Raw genomic sequence first — 24,048 nt, 5'->3', positions numbered from 1 at the left:
TTATAACGTCTCCTTCTATCCCGACACCGAGCTCCAGCCCGTTTCCCCCGCTTCCTCCTCCTCAGCTCGCGGGGGATGTCATGCCTCTCATGCGGTAGCACAGCTGTGTTGCTAAGCGCTAACAGCTGATCCCTGGTGTAAACAATAGGAGCGTGGCTCCGCACGGGATCTCCAGACACAGTCGTAAACAGCAAAAATAGTAGTGCAAAAACCAAAACAAGCACCAGTTTGGTGTCCATTGTGCATAAAAACAAGTACAAACACTTAACTAACAAAAAGTAAAACTTAAGTACTTAAAAGTAAGGAAAAAAGTAAGAAAAAACTCAAACGTGAGCAGGAGCTGTTGCAACAGGCAGCCACCTCTGCGGCGCCTTCCGTTAATAAAGGGGGTAAATACTTTTTCACAGCACTGAATAAATGGTGGTTAATAAATTGAAAAAGAAAATCTTCATAAATGTATCACTGCCTCACAGATTCTAAAATCACTCAAACAGTTTAATGTTAGACTTTCACGTAAATTTTACATTTAATTTGTTAAATCTGACAGTTTCACTTCTGACCCTGGATAAAGAAAAAACCCCGGGTAGAGGAGCTGAGTGAACGTGGTCTGAACTCTGTGGAGGAGCTTCATTGTATCAGAGACGCTGTAGAAGGACAGAGTTCCTGCTTCATAATCCACATACACTCCTATTCTAGAGGAACTCGGCATTATGGGAATTTTAGTCTCTTTGTTATTGGGCCTGAATAGAAATCCGAATGGAGAACACTCTAATCTCCAGGACTGATCATTACATCCAAACAAACACTCACCACCATCTCCCTTCCTGCTGATGCTTTTATATGACACTGCTATATAAACCCCATAATTCCCACTCCACTCAACCTCCCAGTAACAGCGTCCACTCACACTCTCTTTACACAGAACCTGAGGCCAACAATCAAATCTATCTGGATGATCAGGATACGACTGTAATGTTCTACTGCAGGTCACCACTTTGTTCTCCTCAGACAGACGGAGGTTTTTATTTACTGTGTTTGGATCCAGTGTGAACCGACAAACATCTGGAGAGGAAACACAAAATAAACCAATTAACATAGAAGAGAGAGAGAGAGTGTGTGTGTGTGTGTGTGTGTGTGTACACTATGTGTGTGTACAGTGTATGTGTGTGTGTACAGTGTGTGTGTGTACAGTGTGTGTGTGTGTGTGTGTGTGTACACTGTGTGTGTACAGTGTGTGTGTGTGTGTGTGTACAGTGTGTGTGTGTGTGTGTGTGTGTACACTGTGTGTGTACAGTGTGTGTGTGTGTGTGTACAGTGTGTGTGTGTGTGTGTGTGTACAGTGTGTGTGTACAGTGTGTGTGAGAGAGAGAGTGTGACTAAACAAACACACACACACAAACACTGTACAATCACACAAACTCTACACATACACACAAACACTGTACAATCACACAAACTCTACACATACACACAAACACTGCACAATCACACACATTAGACAAACACTACACAATTACACAAACCCCACACATATACACAAACTCACACATACATTACACAAACACTACACAATCACACAAACACTGCACAATCACACAAACTCTACACATACACACAAACACTGTACAATCACACAATCTCTACACAATCACACAAACTCTACACATACACACAAACACTGTACAATCACACAATCTCTACACATACACACAAACTCTACACATACACACAAACACTGCACAATCACACAAACTCTACACATACACACAAACACTGGACAATCACACAAACTCTACACAATCACACAAACAATGCACAATCACACAATACAAACGCTACACAAACACAACACGAACACAAATACACAGACACTACACATACAAATACTACTCAAGCACACAAATGCAACACAAACTCATAAACACTACACATACATGCAGTCACTAAACATGCATACAGACACTGCACAATTACACAAACACAAAAACAAATGCTACACAAACACATGAACAACTACACAAAAATACACAAACACATACATTACACACACTACACATACACACAGATAATACTCAAACACACACAAATGCTACACAAACACACACATACATTACACAAACACTGCACATATACACACAGACACTACACATACACACAGATAATACTCAAACACACATAAATGCTACACAAACACACAAACACTACACAAACACACACATACATTACACAAACACAACACATTCACAAACAGTACACAGACACACACCAGCAACACACAATCCAACAACAAACACACACACAGTAATGCTAATAAAGCTTTTTGAATTGTGTGTTTCAGTGTTTCAGTGTGCGCGCACACGTGTAAATGTGTATAAGCATGTATGTGAGTGGGTGTGTCTCTGTAACTGTGTGAATGTGTGTTGGTTTATGTTAGTGTGTGTGTGTGTGTGTGTGTGTATTTCAGTGGTTTCTGTGACTGAATGATTGAGACTCATAAAATCTCCTGGATCATAAATATACAGACAGCAGTTTAAATGATTGTTTTACTTGTTTTAACTTCATGGCCTCTGAAGTTCTTGGTGATTTTAAATAACTATTGAAGAAGAGTACATGGAACCGTGGTCTTTGGCAGGGACTCAAAATGTCCCTAATCTGAGGCATGATCACTGTCAGAACGATGTCACCACTGTCCAAACAAATTCAAAAACAGATAAAAAAGTAATTGCAATATATCAGTCTGGAAAAAGTTACAAAGCCCATTCTAAGGTTTTAGTACTTCAGCGAACCACAGTAAGAGCCATGATCTCCAAATGACATCTGGAACAGTTAAGATTGCTTCAAGAGCTCATCAACGTCTCATCAAGGAAAATATACAAGAACCCAGACAAACATTTAGGAAACCGCAGGACCTGCTGTCCTCAATTTAGATCTGATTTAATGATTCCAGTATTAGAAGGAAACTGAGCACAAATTAAGTCCATGGGAGAGTCAAGTAGTAAAATCACTGTTAACTAAGAGGAACATAAAGCCTCGCCTCTCATTTACCAATATAAGATCCTTAATGACCCTCAAGCATTTTGGTGATGATGTTCTGTGAACTGATGAGTCAGAATTCTTATACTTGCAATGAAGTTAAAACAGCATTTTACAATAAAAACATCTTACTAACAGTCAGTCATGGTGGTGGTAGTGTGATGGTGTTTTAGGGCTAAAGAAGAACATCTGGTCATCAGTCCATGATTTAAAGATTAAACACCAATAACAAGAGCAGATCTTTGTTAAAATAAATCTGAGGAAATAAAGTTTAGGTTTTGGACTTAATCAAATCTGGACTTGAACCAAACTGAGCTGCTGTAGCATCTTAACTAGTAACGTGTAACAAATATGTAAAATAACAGATAACTGGGGGGTGAAAATACTTTTTCACTGCACTGTGTATGTTTGTGTGCTCGTGAAGAACTTACATTGTAGAAAATCTTCTCTAATAGGTGAAGTAATCCGGACTTTCTTCACTGCAGAAAGAGTAACAGTACAATCACTAATCACAGTTAATACATATTTACACCAGAAACTGTTGCAGGTAAAGCCAGTAAAAAGTTTGGCTTGTTCTCCCAGTGTTTGTCTAAATTGACATTAAGTCTGGGTAATTGACCAAGTGTGAGTGTATTTCATTCACCATGACCAGTACTGGGTTGATGAGTAAATGAATGATGTTGTTAAATGTTCATGTTGGTGGATTTGATTGTTTTGTTTGATGTTTGAGTACTGAAGCATTTTGGAGACAATGGAACACTGAGGGCTTAAACTCACCTTCATCTGGTATCTTCTCACACTGATCTTTCCAGAATTCTTCTACTTTCTCTCTCAGCTGAGATACAGACTTTGTAACATCATCAAATGAGAGGAAAGGACTGATTGTGATGGTGGCTGATTCTGCAGATCCAGCAGGAGCCGAGAGAGAGTGAAAATTCTACATCCAGATAAATAATGTTCACAGAGAAACAACAAGATGATGATGAATCACAAATGATGGACAACAGACATGAAGCACAGAGTGATGTTTCTCCTAATAACATTAACAGTATTTCATGATCTCTTAGAAAAGCTGATTCTGATTCTCACAATTTTTCAGAACCCCAAGTGTTACGACTTTATGGGTCATAATGTGTTTTGTGTAGGTGGGGTTTCCCTATTTTACAGATTTGTGGAAGATGCATGAACATGCGCAAAAGTTACCACCATGTGAAGATGCCTATAAAAAGGAGACCTCAGGGAAGACAGGAGAGGATGCTTTGCTTGTGATGTGGTTTTTGTTGCATTTCCGGCTCTCCCCAACATGTTTGAATGAATGCTAACAATAATCAAGTTTAAGGGAACAAATCTTTCAACAAAAGGCATCAGGTTTTAAAGATTTTTAGTTAAGGGGACGTCAAGTTACAAGGTACCGCTGTAATTTATTACTTGGACTGGTGCAGCAATAATATAATTATTTTTAGTTCTGTTAAAAATAATTCTGTTAAAAATCACTGAGGCCAGTACTGGGCTAGTAAGCAGAAGGTTACTGGTTCAAGCCCCGCGGCCACCACCAAGTTGCCACTGTTGGGTCCCTGAGCAAGGCCCTTAACCCTCAATTGCTCATTGTGTTCAGGTCATTGTGTAAGTCGCTTTGGATAAAAGTGTCTGCTGAAAATGTAAATGTTACCTGGAGGAAATGGACGGGATCCTCTGTGTGTGAAAGCTGTTCCAGTTCAGCATCTTTCCTCTTCAGCTCTACAATCTGCTCCTCCACCTGCTTCAGGACTTTTTCAGCTCGACTTACTTCTGCTGTCTCTCGATCTCTGATCAGATCTTTTAGCTCAGAGCATCTTCTGTTAATTGAGTTGATTAGTTCAGTACAGATCCTCTCAATGTTTTTCACTGCTGTCTGTGCAGAACACTGTTAGAAGATTCAGAAAGAGGAAACGTTTCTCACTCAGATATTTGTCCATCCTTCACATTCATATGTAGCTACTGGCCAGACTAAGACTTTCATCTCATAGCTTGGTGATGGTGCTAATGGCTTGACTTTTCATACCCTTGAAAATGTTACCATCATCATCATGTCCACATGATGCAGTACTTGATACTCTACTTCCCAAATATAAGAAAGAGTTCCAGTCTTCTACCTTCCACCTTAAACTCCAGCACTTCTTCAGTGTTCATCATCACTTTAGTTTTTACTGCATTTATCAGCATGTTATATTTCCTCACAGAACACACCTGCTCCTGTATGTCCTTAATTCAAAATTATATGTGTGGATTAAATCTAATAATACGCAAAAACACCATATATACTGTGAAATGTGCTGGTGGTAGCATATTGTTACAGAAATACTTTTGAGTATCAGGAAACACCAGCCGGGACAGGACTGGGATTCAATTTAGTGATCTTCTCAAGTCAATAATCAATAACAACTATCAATAAGTCAATAACAACAATCAATAATATTCTTGGGTGGCTCAGTCAAAGCCCTAATCTGATCTTATCACCCTTATCATTATTAGCACAACCTTAAAATTGTTGTACAGCATTAATCACCAACTAACCAGGCAGAATGTGAAGATTTTTTGAACAAAAATGAACAAAAATGTTTGTTTATGTTTACAAAGTTACCTGAGATATAAAATATCTCATTTTTAATGGAGATTGGTTTAATGGAGGCGAGTCGGACTGATCCTGAGAGCTTTTTGTTGATAAAACTTACCTTGTGAGACTCCATAGCATTTATCAGCTCACAAAGTTCCTTCTCTCTGTTCTGGATTTTCTCCTGGAATTTTCTCTGGATCTCCAGCAGCTGCTTCTACACAGAATAACAATTCAGAATTTACTTGTATTGTGTACGAGCACCACATAAACAACGTCAGTGTAAATGATAATGAGTTGTTACTTGTTAAAGAGAGCTGTGTAATATTTTTACCTGTTTCTCAGTTCTTTCTGCTGCAGCTGATATTGTATCATGTCCTTTATGATCATCCATGGTACACATCAGGCAGATACACTGCTGATCAGTACGACAGTAAACCTCCAGCAGTTTATTATGCTGAGAGCAGATCTGATCCTGGAGTCGTCTGGAGGCTTTAACCAGCTTGTGATTCTTATAAGCAGAAGATTCATAGTGAGGCTGAAGGTGAGTTTCACACAAAGAGGCCAAACACACCAGACAGGATTTAACAGCTTTGGATTTTTTCCCAGTGCAGGAATCACACTCCACATCTTCAGATCCAGCAAAACAGTGACCAGGATGTGGAGCTTGAAGTTCTGTTTTCCTTAGTTTCTCCACAACTCCAGCCAGAATTGTGCTTCTTCTCAAAACAGGTCTTGGAGTGAAGGTTTGTCTACACTGTGGACAGCTGTATGTTCCCTTATCATCCTCCAGATCCCAGCAGTTATTAATACACACCATACAGAAACTGTGTCCACATGATGTAGTTACTGGATCCTTCAGTGTTTCAAGACAGACTGAACAGCTGAACTCGTCCTGAGTTACTGAATTTTTGGACATTTTTCTACACGTAAACAGAAACACCAGTAAACACAGCAGGTTATTTACAGCAGCTCAGATTTCCTGGTTTAGTTCGTGAGCATCATGTTTATGTTTACTTTTCTCGATTTCTGTTCATTTAAAATTTTTTGATTATCTTTTGTACTCATGCTGTGGGACTTTTAATTTGCAATGTTGTTGTAGTAAGTAGTATAAGACACTAGTTAACTACTACAACCTTCATCTTATCAAAACTTGCATTTCTTAATTTTTGTTAATCTTCTATATTTTATTATTGCTGTACCTTTACTGTAGTACATTTTATGATTCGTTACTGTACCCATGCTTTAGGACTTTTATAATGTGGTTGTAGTAACTAGTACAAGTGACAAGTTAACTACTACATCCTTGGTTGTAGAATTTTTTTTTTTTTTTTTTTACTTTTAATTCTTTATTACTGTACCCATACTGTAGGGTTTGTTTCTGTAATGTAAGTGTAGTGGGTGGTACATGTCACTAGGTAACTATTGCATCGTTTATTATATTAAAATGATTGATTTTAGAATTGTTGACACTATATATTGTTACTGTACCCATACTGAAGTACTTTATACAGTTATATTGAATGGTACATGCCACTGGGTAATAACTACACCTCGGCTTCATGCACTTTGTAGACGCTCCCTTAGCACTTCCTTATCATTTCAACTCAGATGAAGCTCACATTTACAAAATAACAGAAAATAAAAATGTACAGAAAAAACGTTTTAAACATATTTGATTGTAGTTTGTTCCTTGTTTACTGCAGAATCAGTTAATGCAGTTTCACTTATTTTTGGATGTTTATTAGCCGAGAACGAGACGAAAGAAACTCGAATGTCAGGCGAATGTCCAAGACTTCCTGGTTTAGTTCGTGAGTGTTCTGTTCAAAACAAGTGTGTTTAAATCAAATCAACAATCTGAACTACATAAAGTAACAATACACAGTAATGTACAGAAGTGTGGAAATGTATAAACTCACCTGCGTTCATCAACTTCAATTATTAACAAAACTACAAACACGGAACAGATCCACACTCAAACAGAACAGGATCAGATCAGTTTCACTTCTGCTGAACTAAAGGAGAGAGAGAGAGAGAGAGAGAGAGAGAGAGAGAGAGAGAGAGACTTTTTTTGACTTTTAAGACACCTTTAATCAACATTTTCAGATAACACCAGCAGTTAAAACCAGCTCAAGGAAAATCCAATGAGACAAGGGAGAAAAAAATTAAAATAAAATTAATAATAAATAAATTATACAACAACGATTAAAACAGTCATATTACAGTGACAGTAATTTAGATATTCATCACCAACTCACCAAGATCACCAGGTTCACACAAAATACCCCCAACCCCCCACACGTCAAAAAAATTATCTACATTATCCATGATGGTATAATATGTAAATTCAATCAATAATCGCTTTCTCACTAAACCTCTGACCATCAAGACTGGATCGGTACCACCACAACCCTTGATCCTGCTCTTCCTTGTGCACCAGATTGCCAATTTTGCGGCACCATACAGAAAATTTAAAAGAACCACTTTATGTCTATTTGTAACAGAGTACTTGGGCCCGTAAATAAAAAAACTTTTGTCAAAAAAACCTACAAATCCAATTCCCCAGTTCTTAATTAAATTCAAAAGGGGGTCTAAACGTGAACACTGTAAAAAGACATGAAAAAGTGACTCAGTGGCCCCACAAAAAGGACAGCTGTCACTAGCCGAAGGATCAATCCGTGCCACGTGCCTGTTGGTAGCTAAGATCCCATGCACAATCCTCCACTGGAGGTCACCCACCCTCTTCTGAATGGGTCTTTTGTACAGGGACCGCCAGCTACCCTTAGGGGAAAAACCAGCCCCAACAACCACTGCCCATTTGGTCTCTCTTAAGTCTCGCAAGTTGTGAAAATGCACAGCTTTAACACAAGCCATGTACAGTGACCGTTTTTGTAGAGTGCTAAAGACACCCAGTGTAGGCATTTTGGAAGACAGCAGTGTCCCCTGTCCCTCCTGCCAATCCTCCCAGCCCAAGTCCATCACTATATCTGGAAAAATGGCCTCATCACTCCGACATTGCTCAACAGGGGTCATTCTAAGGTACTCGGACACAGAGGCAGACATATCAGATTTTAAATGGTCTAGTACCTGCCCAACCAGGCGCAAAGACCTAAAACCGACCCGTTCTGCCAGCTGTTCTACCGGTACCCAGTCCATACCTCTCCTTAAGTGGCAGAGCTTAGTAATTCCACTCTGTATCAGACGACCTCTCACAGAGCCTGAAATCTGGCCCAGAGATGGAAAAACCGGGTTAAAAAACAGTGGCTCTTCAAAAATCCATGCAGATGGTACATCACACTCCTTTGAGAAGGAAAACAGTTGCCAAGCCTCCATAGCAGCCGAGTAAAAGGGTGTCAGGCCCCCTAAATCCATGGTCTTCAGTGAAAGAGAGAACAAATGTCTATCCAAGCCCAAACGCCCAGCAGTTCTCAAAAGAGCGCAGGCTACCTCCGTCCAACTGTGATGCTCATGGTACAGCAGGCGTTGTATAGCCTGCAAACGCAAGGCAGCCACTCTGGAACGAATGTCCATGAGCCCTTGTCCCCCCTCTTGCACAGGAAGGTACAAAACTGCAGCTCTCAACCAATGTTGTCCATTCCAGAAAAAATTCACCAGCTCTCTCTGAATATCATCAATAAGTCCCCTTGGTGGATTCAAGACAGTGAACTTATGCCATAAAGCAGATGCAACAAGGTTGTTGGCGACTAGAACTCTACCCCTATATGATAACTGGGGTAGCAACCAAGACCATTTGGACAACCTGGCACGGACTTTCTCCACTACACTTTCCCAATTTTTTGTTTTTGCTTCATCAGTGCCCAACCATACTCCTAAAAACTTCAGACCAGTTCTGCTCCACTGTATACTACCTGGAAGTTGTGGCAAAGAGTCACCCCTTATTTCTGAACCACACCAAAGAGCCTCAGTCTTACCCCAATTTAGTTTTGCGGAGGTGGCCTGTTCATAAACCTGTAATGCATTTTTCAATGCCAAAATGTCTTGTTTATGACGTACCACTACTGTGATGTCATCAGCATATGCTGAAATCTTAACTATGCTGTTCCCAATCTGCAAACCAGACAACCTTTTCCTAAGTGAACACAAAAAAGGTTCTACAGCGAGCGAGTACAACTGTCCAGACAAAGGGCAGCCTTGACGTATTCCCCTTCCTACCAATACAGGAGTACTCAGACCCCCACCCGCCTTTATTATACAAGATGCCCCCGCATATAACAGCTTGATCCAAGAGATAAAACCATTTCCAAATCCAAAAGCCTTCAAGGTTGAAAAAAGATAGCCATGATCTACTCGATCAAAAGCTTTTTCTTGATCAAGCGATAAAAAACCAAAATCTGATCCAGACAGTTTAGCATAATCAAATAAATCTCTAATTAAAAACAGATTATCATAAATGGATCTTTTTGGTATGCAGTAGGACTGATCTTCGTTAATCACCATGTCTAAAACAGTTTTCAATCTATTTGCGATTGAACGAGATAAAATTTTATAATCAGAACACAATAAAGACACAGGTCTCCAGTTCGTCAGTCGGCAAAGATCCCCCTTTTTTGGAATGAGTGACAAAACAGCACGCTGACAGCTTATTGGAAGAACACCAGCACTGGAACTTTCCAGTAACACCTCATAAAAGTCCCTCCCTATAACTCCCCAAAAACTTCTGTAGAAGTCCACTGGTAAGCCGTCTATCCCAGGTGCTCTCCCAGGAGTGAGTTGATATACGGCCTCAGTGACCTCCTCAAAAGTCAATTCATTGTCCATTTCCAGTTGATACTGTTCATCCAGTTGAGGTAAGCCCTCAAGCAGGACATCTGCACTTTGCAGATCTGGAACATCTGCAGTGTACAGGTCTGAATAAAACTCTACAGCCAGCTTCCGAACCTCAACTGGGTCTGTGGCAATCATACCATCCTCTTTACGCACTGAAATCAAAGTCTTATGTACAGATGAGGGCTTTTCCAGATTGAAAAAGAAAGCAGTGGGAGCGTCCATGTCTTGCACAGAAAGGAACCTTGACCTCACCAGTGCTCCCTTTGCTTTTTCATGCAGAATGTCACTCAGCTCCTGAAATTTTGTGGTGAGCTCCGTCCGCAAATCAGGAACATTCTGATTTATCAATGAATTATGTATCCTTGTAATGTCCTTTTCTAAAGCAGTCATAGTGGTTCTTAGTCGGGATGTAGAGTAGGAAGTAAAATCTTGGCAGAAAACTCGTATTTGAGCTTTCCCCACGTCCCACCACTGCATTAGATTATCAAAATCTCCTTTTTTTCCTACCCACTCAGCCCAAAACAGCTTAAAATCTTCACAGAACCTTCTGTCTTGTAAAAGTGACTTATTAAAATACCACAGACAGGGTCTAGGTGTATGAAAATTAAAAGAAAAATCCACAGTACATAAGTGGTGATCAGAAAAAGAAGTGGGCTGTATACTAGATCGAGAAATTGTATCACGTGCACAGTCTGAAACATAAAACCTGTCCAGACGTGCTGCAAACACTCCCCTAGCCTCCACTTTAACCCAAGAATACTGCCTAACAGAGGGGTGTTTCTCTCGCCACACATCTATCAGTTCAAAATCAGAAACAATATTAGTAAGAACACGAGCAGACTGGGGGTGTGGCTCCTCTCCATTTCTGTCTTTAACAAAATCAAGGGTACAATTCCAATCACCTCCTAAGACAACAACATCTTCAGACGAGAAAGATTGTAAAAACTGCCTTAGCTTAGTAAACAGCTCACTTCTCTCTGATCCTCTATTAGGGGCATACACATTAATAAAAATAAAAACATGATCATAAACCTTGGCTCTAATCACAAGTAAACGCCCTGCTACAACTTCATTCACCGATAATACAGTTACTAAAGAGAATTGAGAGAAAAGAATGGCAACCCCTGCACTAACATTCGTCCCATGACTAAGATAAGCCTGCCCCTTCCACCATAAACCCCATTCAGAGACTGAATTATCATCACTGTGTGTCTCTTGTAAAAAACAAACATTTAATTTCTTAAAATTAAAAAGTTCAGAAAAAAGGGCCTGTTTACTCCTATCTCTAAAACCATTTACATTTAAAGTACCCACCCTCAAAACCCCCATTAAAACAGAAAAAAGAGAGAGGGAACAATAAAGCAGAAAACAGGTAAAGAGGACAGGATAAAACTTCTCCCCATGTGCTCTGTATTTATACAGCCTCACGATCAGAGACAAACCGTAAACCACTCCTCACATTTTTAGCTTTTCGGATGGCAGTGATGTGTTTTTTCAAACGGAACCGTTTCTGTTTGGAAAGAATTTCATACCCAACATCTCTTTGCGCCTTCAACACTGAAGCCACAAACGTATCTAAATCCGGGAAAAAATCAGTCACATCCACAGTTTTTCCCTTCGTCATATCCAAAAAAGAGTTGATCTGATCTACAGAGTACAGCATCTCACTTCCAAGTTGACTACCTCCAAAATCAGACACCACAGACATTCTGTCCTCCTCCATGTCCTCTTCTTGGGACACAACTGGACCTGACTGAGCGTCACATATACTCGCAGACATCTGCACTGAAGCATTGGCACCAACAGTGCTCAGGCCTTCCTGAGCACCCCCCTCACCACTTATATGAGCACCCTCCTCACCATTCACCTGAGCATCCCCCTCACCACTTACATGAACACCCTCCTCACCACTCACCTGAGCACCCCCCTCACCACTCTCCTGAGCACTCTCTTTATCACTCACCTTAGCACCCCCTTGCACACTCACCGCACCGCTCACCTGAGCACCCTCCTCACCGCTCACCTGGGTCTCCCCCTCACCACTCACCTTGGCACCTACCACACTTTCACCCTGGCTAGCTTGCTGCTGACCAGCCTCACTGTCTGAAACACTAGTTTTTAAACGCTCACTCACCTCAACTCCACAATGCGCCTCCGGAGCTGGAGCTGTGGACGATCCCTCACCTGAATCCTCAGGAGCGGTATCCGCAGCGTCCCTCTCCGGGGCGCCACCATTCTCAGCTGCGGTAGAATCCCGGTTCTCCTGCACAGTCCTCCGTTCATTCAATGGGCACTCAAAGCGCTTATGCCCTACATTGCCACACTGAAAACACCTCAAACTATCCGTACTGGCGAAGACCAGGTACGAGCCTTCACCATCCGAAACACGGAACGAGGCCTCGAGGGTTTTGTCCGCGCTGTTTAGAATCATGAGCACCTGGCGCCTGAAAGACAGGACGTGCTTTAGTCCTGATTTCTTGCATCCTAGTGGTATGTCCCTGATCTCACCCACAAATTTGCCAAAACGACTCAGCTCCTTTATTATTGGTTCATGGGACATGTACGGGGGAACATTAGAGATGGTGACCTTCGTCACGGGTGTAGAAAGGGGGGACACCGGCACAAAAGTCTCCTGCACCCAAATCCCACTCACTATCAGCTCATTGACCAGCTGTTTATCCTTCAAAAAGACAACCACAGCTTTATTCATGCGGGACGCGGAGTGGATCTGCTCACAGCCCACTTTCTCACCCACCGCGATCAGTACGTCTTCCACTGAGGCGGCAACAGGTGGAACACACCTGAAACCGTTTGATCGGGAAGAGAGAGACGGCGTCCCCGCCACGCGACGAGACGCCATTACTCCCCCCCGACTAGGCTCAGCTAGTTACCGATTACAGTGCACAGTAAATGAAATATAAAGAAAAAAGAATATAAACTCCCAAATAAGACTGTGAGAATTTAAAGAAAAAAAAAGAAAAGTAGTGTAGATTACTCACTCACTTCCACACACACCACCGCTCTCGCAAACTCACACTCGCCCCGCCCACTCCCAGCATGCAGAGAGAGAGAGAGAGAGAGAGAGAGAGAGAGAGAGAGAGAGAGAGAGAGAGAACCATCAACTTCTGGAACCATCTAAATGAGAGCGACCCCCAAACTTATCATTATAAAGCCCTGAAACACCAAGAGCTGAGCAAACATACCAGTCCCCTCATCCAACTGGTCCTGAGTCACTGCACCCATACACCACTAACACACACAGATACACCACTAACACACACAGATACACCACTAACACACACCGATACACTAATAACACACACAGACACTCCAACACACACAGATACACCACTAACACACACAGACACTCAAATAACACACACAAACACATTGCTAACACACACTGGCACACTAATAACACACACTAACACAATAAAGACTCAGGAACAAGAGAAATCTGTAAACCCAATTAGAATAAACCAAATTACACAAAAACTCCGAACTAAATATCTGAATTATTGGGAAACTGAAACTAAAACTCAAAGTAAAATGCAGTGTTATTTGGCCCTAAACAGACACTACAGTGCAGCAGATTATCTCAGCACAGTATCCGACCCTAAATTAAGAAACACCCTGACGAGGTACAGACTGAGCGCACACGACCTGGCCGTGGAGACGGGGCGACACACCCGGTCCTGGCTGCCCCGGGAGGAGAGGTTGTGTCAGCACTGCACTCTCAGTACAGTAGAGACGGAGCTGCACTTCCTCACCCGGTGTACCAAGTACCACCACGTCCGCTCCCAATTCTTCCCTAAATTTAACAACATCATCCCCAACTTTACCTCCCTCCCAGACCCCGACAAACTGCCCCACCTACTGGGGGAGCACAGAGAGAGCTGCACACTAGCAGCACTCTATACTTACACCTGCCACCAGGTGAGGGACAGTGGGTGACCATGTCTCATACACACATACACACACACATGCACAAACTGATTGTTTTACTACCTCATTATTGTAAATATTATACTTTTTATTGTTATTATTTTGCACTGTTTTTATTAATATTTTATTCTATTCTATATTTTTTGCACATGTAACTGTTCTGTATATTTTTGTTCTTTCTTATTTTTATTGTTTATATTTCCCTGTAACTTGCTTTGGCAATACGAATGTCCTTATTTGTCATGCCAATAAAGCTTCTTTTGAGTTTGAGTTTGAGTTTGAGTTGAGAGAGAGAGAGAGAGAGAGAGAGAGAGAGAGGTTTTCACACAACTTTATTTAAACATTCAGGACATCATATCCATAATAATTTTACATTACCTAAGTAAGCAAAGTGGAAGAAAATAAATAAATAAATAAAAATAAAACAAATAGATAGATAAATAAATAAACATTAGTACTTAAAAATTGTAATTATGGTTCAAAACCTTAATATTCAACATCACATAAAATCTTTCCTATACACCACATCGTACGGAATTCTGCAAGATTGTTAACCAGTTTGAAATATGTATATTCAATTCTGATCCGGGCGGCTAACATTCCTCTTAAAATCCCCTCAGCACTAACAGCTCCAGCTCCCCTTATTCTGTTTTTACGGCTTTTCCACACCGCTAACTTAGCGAGGCCTAAGACACAGTTAAGGAGACAGATTTTCTTTCAGTATTTGAAATTGTATTTGACACTACTAATAAATGCTTGATGTGAGAAGCGCTCATCAAATTCTCCAAACCACCTGGATAGTATTTGAAACAGACGACTTAGTCTGGGACAGAGAATAAAAAGATGTTCAACTGTTTCAACAGCTCCACAAAAGGGACAGTTTGACCTCACCTCTGAATTGAAATGGGCTACATGTTTGTTAGTGGCTATGGCCTTGTGGATCAGTCTCCACTGGAGATCTCCAACCTGCTTCTCAATGGGGGGCTTATAAAGAGAATGCCAGTGTCCCTTCATCAAAAGGCCATGCCCAAACACTCCTGACCACTTCCATGCCTGCACCTGTTATAGGACACTCTGATGGCGCACTTAACAGGGGTGTATCAAAGGACAAGATACTGTTCACATCTTCATTCTCTCCTACTCTCAGTGCTGAAACACTGATGGGAGGAAAGCACATGTTCCTTGTATGGATCTGCAGGTGCTGTTGTTCTATCACCTCTCTGCAGATTCCTGGGACTATCGCTATCACTTCATCCAGTATCTGTTTTAACAGACGCATGGAACGTATCCCTGTTGCGATTTGAAGCGATTCTGGCGATTTCCAACCAACCTGTTCCCTAAGATGCCCCAATAATGTGCATCCTGCCCTCACAAAAGCCTCTTTCAAACACCTTGAAGCCAGCAGTCTAAGAGGGAGAAATGGGTTATGAAACAATGGTTCTGTCATAATCCATTCTCCTGGTTCTATTGTTTTTCTATTGATTGAGAGGGTTGTTCGCCAAACTTTCAGCACAGATTGATAAAACGGTGACAAGTTTGTAATTTCTAAGTCTGTCAAATTTAAAAGGAATAACTGGTGATCATAGTTCATGTTTGTTGCTTTTCTGAGTAGAGCGCAAGCAATTCCTGCCCATCCTAAATGTTCTGTGAATAGCAACTTCTGAATGGTCTGTAAACGAAAGGAATCAACACGACTTCTCAGATCGATCAGCCCCTGTCCTCCTTCCTGTTTAGGAAGGTATAATACTGGGGCACGCACCCAGTGTTGCCCAGACCAAAAGAAATCTACCAGTTTGCCCTGGATTCTGTGTATTAACTGCTCTGGAGGTTCTAAAACAATAAACTTGTGCCACAGCATGGAGGCAGCCAGATTGTTTGTAACTAAAACTCTCCCTCTATAGGAAAGTTCTGGCATTAACCATTTCCAGCCAGCCAGCTTTGTTGAAACCTTATCCATCACGCCTTCCCAGTTTTTCAATTGATAATCAGTGGTTCCAAGAAACACCCCCAATACTTTTAGACCATCCCTCGCCCACTGTATATTCCCAGGGAGTTGTAAGTGCTCTATTTGATCCCATTGTCCTAAAAGAAGTCCTTCACTTTTACTCCAGTTAACCCTTGCTGATGAAGCCTTTTCAAAAATAGACAGACATTTACATAGATCTAAAATATCTTCTTTTTCTCTAAAAAACACACTGACATCATCCGCATATGCTGATACTGAAAGGTTTACAGAGTGCTCAGCGAAAGAAAAACCTCTGATGTTTTTCCTTATTCTGTTCAGGAGTGGCTCAATAACAAGGGTGTAAAGCTGTCCTGATAGCGGACAGCCTTGTCTTATTCCTCTCCTGACTGGCAAAGGGTAGCTGAGCCCACTCCCCACCTTCAGCATTACAGCAGCATTATTATAAAGGAGTTTGATCATGGATATAAAATTATTACCAAACCTAAAAGCTTTTAAAACGTTAAAAAGGTACCAACTCTATCAAATGCTTTTTCTTGGTCGATAGATAAAATCCCAACATTTAGATTGTCTCTTATTGATATGTCAATGATATCACGAATTAAAAAAAGATTATCAAAAATAGTTCGACTTGGCACACAATAAGTCTGTTCTATACCAATTATCTTACATAAAACGTTCTTTAGTCTATTTGCCAAACATTTTGAAAAAATTTTGTAGTCCACACACATGAGTGAAACCGGCCTCCAGTTTTTCAGTAACCCCAAGTCTCCTTTCTTTGGTAAAAGTGAAAGCACAGCCCTCTGACTGCTGGACGGTAGCAAACCAGTTTTAATGCATTCTAGAAGTACTTCATGCAAGTCTGTCCCAAGTTCCTTCCAAAAATGTTTATAGAACTCCGCTGGCAGTCCATCCACGCCAGGCGACTTGCCCGTTGACAGTTGCTGGACTGCTTCAGTAAGCTCCTCAAATACCAAGTCCATATCCAGTTCACTGCTGTCCTCTAGCCGCAATGCAGGGAGCTCCTGGAACAGCATCTGCATACAGCCATGATCGCAGCTGTCAGTCCCATAGAGTTCTGTGTAGAACGCTGTAGCCATCCGTCTCATCTCCACTGGGTCGGAGATGATGGAGCCATCTTCTCGCCAAAGATATATCATCTGCTTTTGTTTTACAGCTTTTCGTTCAAGATTAAAAAAGTAGGAAGTGGGGGCATCTACGTACATCTTTAATTGATGCTATTCTTGTTCTTATCAATGCCCCCTTAGCTCTTTCATTTAAAAGACTACTTAATTCTAGTTTCTTTTCTTTTAAAATGTTGATAGTATTCAGGGGGTTTAAGGTGTTATCTATTTCAAACGTTTTAATGTCTTCTTCTAATTTTTTAATTTTATTTTTTAAAACAGCTGTCATATTATAAGTAAAATTTTGGCAAAACACCCTTATTTGTGTTTTCCCAACCTCCCACCATTGTGCTAAACTTTCAAAGTCCCTCTTCTTGACCCTCCATGTGTCCCAGAAACTACAGAAAGAAACACAGAATAATTTGTCCTGAAGTAATTTCATATTAAAATGCCAATAATAGTTAAAACGTTGCAGTTTTTTAAGACATAAATCAACAGAAATCATGTGATGATCAGAAAGGCCATTTGGACTAATAAAAACATTTAATACTCTATTATTAAGAAGTTTGCTAATATAAAATCGATCTAATCTAGCACCAATTATCTGTGAGTTTAAGAACTTCACCCATGTGCACTGCTGGACTGATTCATTCCTCACTCTCCATATATAAATTAACTTAGAATCTTTTGTGATGTTTAGCAGTTCTAAGCTAGACTGTATATGGGGTTCTTCTCCATTTCTGTCCAGTGTGAAGTCTACAGTACAGTTCCAATCTCCTTCTATTATTATATTATCATTTGTATACCTGGTTAAAATTTCCTTTAGTTTGTTAAAAAGCTGTATACGTTCTGTGCCTTTATTTGGTGCATAGATGTTAATAAATACAAACTCTAAACCCATTATTTCTGCTCTTACTAAAAGCAATCTACCTTTAGCAATATCACATTTGTATATTTACATTTAATTCTTTAGAAAAAAGAGTAGCCACACCAGCCCTATTGTTTTCACCATGACTCAGAAAGCAGCTTCCTGTCCACCCCTTATGCCACTCTAATTCATTATCTACATTTGTATGGGTTTCCTGCAAGAAGATAATTTTAACTTTTTTTATTTTAAGAAACTCTAAAATGGCTACCCTTTTATTTTGATCTCTTCCTCCATTCATGTTAAGAAAACCCACTCTTAAAGTCTCCATTAAGAAAAAGTAGAGAGTAATATCACCCATGACAGAAAGATTAAGTGCTGAAGTTAACAGTGACCTTATTTAGATTTTGATTTTTGGAGGGGTATTTTTCCCCTCCTTACACCAGAAGCCAATTTTCTCAAGCGGTACCTTTTTTGCATACTTAGTTTATCCACCTTAGTATTTTTTTGCCAATACACCACAGAAGCAATAAATTTTTGTTTGTCTGTAAAGAATTCTCTGACATTCACTTTTTTCCTAAATGTATCATCCAGAAAAGTATTAATATCCTGAAGTGAATACAGATCATCCTCTGTTGAGTGGGCTATATATTCTGCAATGTCAGAAGTTATTGACATTGTGTCATCATCCTTACCAGTTTCCAGACTTTCATTGTTTATCTCGGGTTCTGAAAGTTCAACGTCTTCACTTATAGAACCTTTTTCTGTACAATCTATATTTAGGGTTTGTGACTTGTTAACAGTAGCTTTCACACTGCTTTCAATTACGACCCTTTCCTCACTGATCTCTTCCACCTTTCCCTCATCAACTTGCACAACACTTCTTTCTTTAACTTTTACCTCACTGCTGTCGTTCTCAACTGGCCTCTTCTTAGCCACCTGTACGCCAGCCTCAGCATCCTTAATTTTATCATTTGCTGTTTCAATTGTGTTTATTACACTTCCAGTATTAATCGTTACATCACCAGACTCTGCTTGCTGCACTATAGTGCCCTGACTCTTCACACCAGCATCACTACTGTGAGCAGCAGGTTCAGCTTCGGTCTCTGTCTGCTTCTCAGACCTTACCGGACAAACCTCCTTAATGTGCCCCACTGAGCCACACTCAAAACAACGCATATCCCCGGTGTTAGCATACAACATGTAGGATTTACCGTCATGTGTGCACCGTAAAGAAACGTTCAGCGTCGGCTCATTTAAAAACATGTAAACTTGTCGGCGAAACGAGAGTACATGTTTTAACGCCTGGTTCTTACAGCCGAGAGGAATCATTTTAATCGGACCCGCAAACTTACCGAACAGAGAGAGTTCACGCTCTATATCCGCATTCGGGATGAAGGGTGGACAGTTTGCTATGGTTACCCGTGTAGCTATTGAAAATAGTGGGGAAACAGAAACAAACATTTCGCCTACCTTTAAACCGGATTCCACCAGTTTGTTTACAAGCTGTTCGTGCTGCAGAAACACGACCACGGCTTTGTTCATTCGGGAGGCCGAGACTATATGCTCGTATCCAACCAGCTCACCTACATCTTCCAACACCTGCTCCACCGATACTCCCACCTCTGGTACACACCGAATCCCATGCTGGAGCGAGAGAGAGGAAGCTCGGCTATGCCGGGCAGCCGTCATCGCGCTACCCGAATGGTTTGTTTCACAAAACCACTCGGTGTGTGTACGGAATTATTAACTATATGTTTAATATGTTTGTGAAACTTGAAACACCCGTGTAAAGTATTTGAAAAATAAAAACAATTGAAAAACGCTCCACAACTTCTCCACTGTGACCCTACACTCACCCAACTCCCAGCATACACCACGAGAGAGAGAATTTTACAAAAACCTTTATTCAAACATTAAAAACCATCAGGTTGATTACAGAAAAACTAAAACAAAACATAAAAACACATTTTCAACACCTGACCATTAGCTCCATGGGCTAGCAAAGATCAACTCACCCTCTACCACACTGCATAGGACATCATTATAACACCATTCAGACTCAAATACCTCAGTATTGTTCATGTTCTTGTAAAACCCAAACTCAAAAACAATTCTGGATCTTACCAGAGCCATGAACAACTGTAAAACATTCTGACCAAATTTGCCTTCTATCTTGTTTTTCCTTGAATTATAAATAGCAAGTTTTGCTTGGCCTACAATAAAATTAAGCAATTGCCATTTAAATCGAGTTTTTTGACTGTAGCCAGCTCCAAAAATGAATGCAAGTGAATTAAAAACCTCCCCACATTTCAAAAACAGAACAGACAGGGTATTAAAAAGAGAGCTCAATCTCTGACATTCCATAAAACAGTGAAATATCGTTTCTCTAGTTCCACAAAAAACACATACATCACTTACGCCTGGATTAATAACATTCACAAAAGAGTTAACAGCAATAACCCCATGTAATATTCTCCACTGGAGGTCCCCAGATCTTTTTGTGAGTGGCGGCTTGTACAGAACCCTCCAGACAGGTCGTCTGTCCATTTCCCCACCAAACTTGTCCCTCCACACTGTGTCCGGCCTGCCATCCAAAACGGACTTATTAAAAGCCTTAACCAAGCACCTGTATAAAATCTTGCCCGACACAGTGTGAAGGTCCAAGTCCCGTAGGTCAGAAATATCTAACAAAGGACCTGAGCCTTCGCCTAAGGCCGGTGTCAGTCCAGTTTCTGGGAAAGGGTCTTCCCCGTTGGGCACTGCCCTGCCACTCCCATAGTCCTTTAGCAAAGCCATTTCTTCTTGTGAGAGCCTTTGTGTCCACAGCTCAAGTATGGTCCTGGTGTGGCGCAAGGACCTCTGTTTCAACACTGAGGACACAGCGTGCACATCATTCAGGTTTGATCCTGCCACAGTCACTAAATTCTGTAGTAACATAGTCCCAGATGCACAAAGTCTCTGAGTAAGCCCAGGTACTCCATCACCTGACACATCCAGTCGAGCTCCTTTAATTAAAGGTTCTTTCAGCAACCAGAAAAGTGAGGTGGTCAGTCGACGACTCTCAAAAAATCCCCATATTTTAAAAAGTCCACGGTAAAAAAGCGGTAATCCATTTAAATGCAATTGTTTGTAATCCATTAAAAACAAAGCAATGTCCAGTCCCAGGCCATCCACCCTGTGCAGAATAGAACAAGTGACCCTTCGCCACACCAGATCAGCAGGCCCAGTCAGGAAATCCTGCACAAACTGCATACGAAAAGTTGCCAGTCTACTCGCAAGATGCACTAGGCCTTGTCCTCCCTCTTCCTTTGGGAGAAAGAGCACAGCTTGAGGAACCCAATGAAGCCGGTCCCAAAAAAAATCCACTAATATGGTTTGCAGCCGCGACAGTAGTCCAACTGGGGGATCAACACAGGACAGCCGGTGCCACAGTACTGAAGCCACCAAATTGTTGACAACTAGTACTCTCCCCCTAAAGGATAGCTGTCCGTGAATCCATTTCCACCGTGCTAAACGACCAGCCATTTTCTCCACCACACCATCCCAGTTTTTAAGCTGTGTGACTTCATCCCCAAGATACACACCCAGATACTTTATCCCCCCAGTCTTCCATAACAGACCACCAGGTAAAACTGGCAACCCTTTTGCCCAGTGACCCACTGCTAAAGCCTCACTTTTTCCCCAGTTGACCCTTGCCGATGAAATAAGTTCAAAGTCCCATACAATGGCAACCAATCTATCAACATCTTGCTGTCCATTTACCATAATCATCACATCATCTGCATAAGCAGATAGGTGATGCCGATACAAATCACTTTTACTTAGAACTACCCCTTCACTCTGTGTGCGAATTTTATTCAGCATTGGTTCAATGGCAAGAGAGTATAACATGCCTGACAAGGCACATCCTTGACGTATACCACGACCAGCCTGAAATGGAGCACTTAAGCCCCCATTAATTTTCAGCAAACTTTCAATATTTTGGTACATTACCTTAACCATGCCCATGAAAACTGGGCCAAAGCCAAAAGCTTCAAGAGTATGCCAAAGATACTGATGTTCAATTCTATCAAATGCCTTCTCTTGATCGATAGAAATGAGACCCAAGTCAAACCCCAAAATCTTAGAGATTTCCAAAGCACCTCTAATTAGGTGAATGTTGTCTCTAATGGACCTACCAGGCACACAGTAGGTCTGGTCTAGATGAATGACCTGCCCCATCACATTTTTCAGTCTATTAGCCAGAGTCTTGGAAAACACTTTCAGATCAGTGCACAGGAGACTCACTGGCCTCCAGTTCTTTATGTCTTTCAGGTTACCCGCCTTAGGCAGAAGGGTGACAACAGCCCTCCTGCAACTTAATGGCAGGGAACCATCATCCAAACTCTCATTGAGAACAGCTAGCAGATCGGTCCCCAGCTCTGTCCAAAAGGCCTTATAAAATTCCACAGGAAGGCCGTCGATACCTGGGACAGTACCACCCTTCATGTCCTGCAGGGCAGCATACAGCTCCTGCTTGCACAGAGGCCGTTCCAGCTCTGCACATGAGCGCTCAGAAACCCTAGGTAAACCTGAATAAAAACCAGAGGCCAGTTCTCCATGATCCACATGCTCACCTCTGTACAATTCGCTGTAGAACCGTACAGCTCTCTTCCTTATCTCAGCGGGCTCTGTCAGCTCTAGTCCTTCCTCAGAGCGCAGAGAGTGAATGACACGACTCTGACCATTCTTTTTTTCCAGACTGAAGAAAAACTTGGATGGGGCATCCATCTGTGACAAGCTCTGATAACGCGATCGGACCAGAGCCCCCTGTGCCCTGATGCCCAAAAGATCTCTAAGAGCAGAAGTTTTTGATCTAAGAGTTGTGACATGACTTTGGTCTCTAGTTGTATCTATAAGGCATTGCAACTGAACTATCTCATGTTCTAATGTTTTCATTGATTTGGCAATATACTGTGACATATTGAAAGTATACTGTTTACAAAGTTGCTGTATTTCAACCTTGCCATAATCCCACCACTCACGCAGGTTACAGAACTGACCCTTCCTTATTTTGAAAGCATTCCAAAAAACTGAAATAACACGTTTAAAATTCATGTCACTTAACAGGGAGGTATTAAAATGCCAGTAAGCACTTTTAGGCCTAATGTTAGCAATAAAAGCCGAACATAAAATCAAGCTATGGTCAGAAAACCCAACAGGTGCAATCATACAACCCTTAACAATGCTAAGCTGGTGCTTAAAACAATAAATCCGATCCAATCTAGCCAGTGACATAAAACCATCCCTTGCATGGGCCCATGTGTATTGTCTTGTATTCTGATTAAAACCCCTCCATACATCATATAACTCACGAGCTCTAATTAGCTCACAAAGGGTACGCTGAGATGCAGCATGTGGTTCAGTGTGATTACGGTCCATGGTGTCATCTTCAGTACAATTAAAATCACCCCCCACAAACAGGTAGTCATCAGTGCTGCAGTTCTGCAGAGCTGTACTAACAGTACGTAAGAAGGCCACCCTGTCAACACCAGTCGTGGGAGCATAAACATTAAAAATAACAACTTTAAAATGTTCAAGTTGTGCTCGTACAATCATGCACCTGCCATTCATCACCTGCTCAATTTCACAAGATGTTGTCCTGAGATTTTTAGAGAAGAGAACAGCCACCCCACCTCTGGTAGAACTCAAATGACTGAGGAGAACTTCACCTTCCCATTCCTTTTTCCATTCAACT

The 24,048-nt window shown here is 41.3% G+C and overlaps 2 protein-coding genes across 2 annotated transcripts in view; one reads left to right on the top strand and one right to left on the bottom strand.

The window, feature by feature from the left end:
* The window catches only part of LOC134326771 (zinc finger protein 850-like), a gene marked incomplete at its 5' end in the record, with an annotated part of 251,417 nt that overhangs the window by 61,189 nt on the left and 166,180 nt on the right, over window positions 1-24,048 (top strand). The window lies entirely within an intron of this gene.
* Window positions 488-6,542, bottom strand: LOC134326780 (tripartite motif-containing protein 16-like). The gene is made up of 6 exons (XM_063008934.1): window positions 5,958-6,542; window positions 5,745-5,840; window positions 4,703-4,936; window positions 3,811-3,970; window positions 3,465-3,512; window positions 488-1,062 (listed from the first exon to the last, which is right to left on the bottom strand). The coding sequence occupies exons 1-6, from the start codon at window positions 6,540-6,542 to the stop codon at window positions 527-529; spliced, it is 1,659 nt and encodes a 552-aa protein (XP_062865004.1). The 3' UTR covers window positions 488-526.

This window comes from Trichomycterus rosablanca, chromosome 14 (assembly GCF_030014385.1).
Source record: "Trichomycterus rosablanca isolate fTriRos1 chromosome 14, fTriRos1.hap1, whole genome shotgun sequence".
Classification (NCBI taxonomy): domain Eukaryota; kingdom Metazoa; phylum Chordata; class Actinopteri; order Siluriformes; family Trichomycteridae; genus Trichomycterus; species Trichomycterus rosablanca.
The sequence above is the reverse complement of the archived record's forward strand: the minus strand, read 5'-3'. Positions and strand labels throughout refer to the sequence as shown.

Bases quoted from the DNA above. Each gene is read 5' to 3' on its own strand.
- LOC134326780 (XM_063008934.1), bottom strand. From the start codon at position 6,542: ATGTCCAAAAATTCAGTAACTCAGGACGAGTTCAGCTGTTCAGTCTGT. The intron at 4,937-5,744 runs GTAAGTTTTATC...ATCTTCTAACAG, and splicing joins ATGCTATGGAGTCTCACAAG to TGTTCTGCACAGACAGCAGT. The intron at 3,513-3,810 runs GTGAGTTTAAGC...CTCTTTCTGCAG, and splicing joins TGAGAAGATACCAGATGAAG to TGAAGAAAGTCCGGATTACT.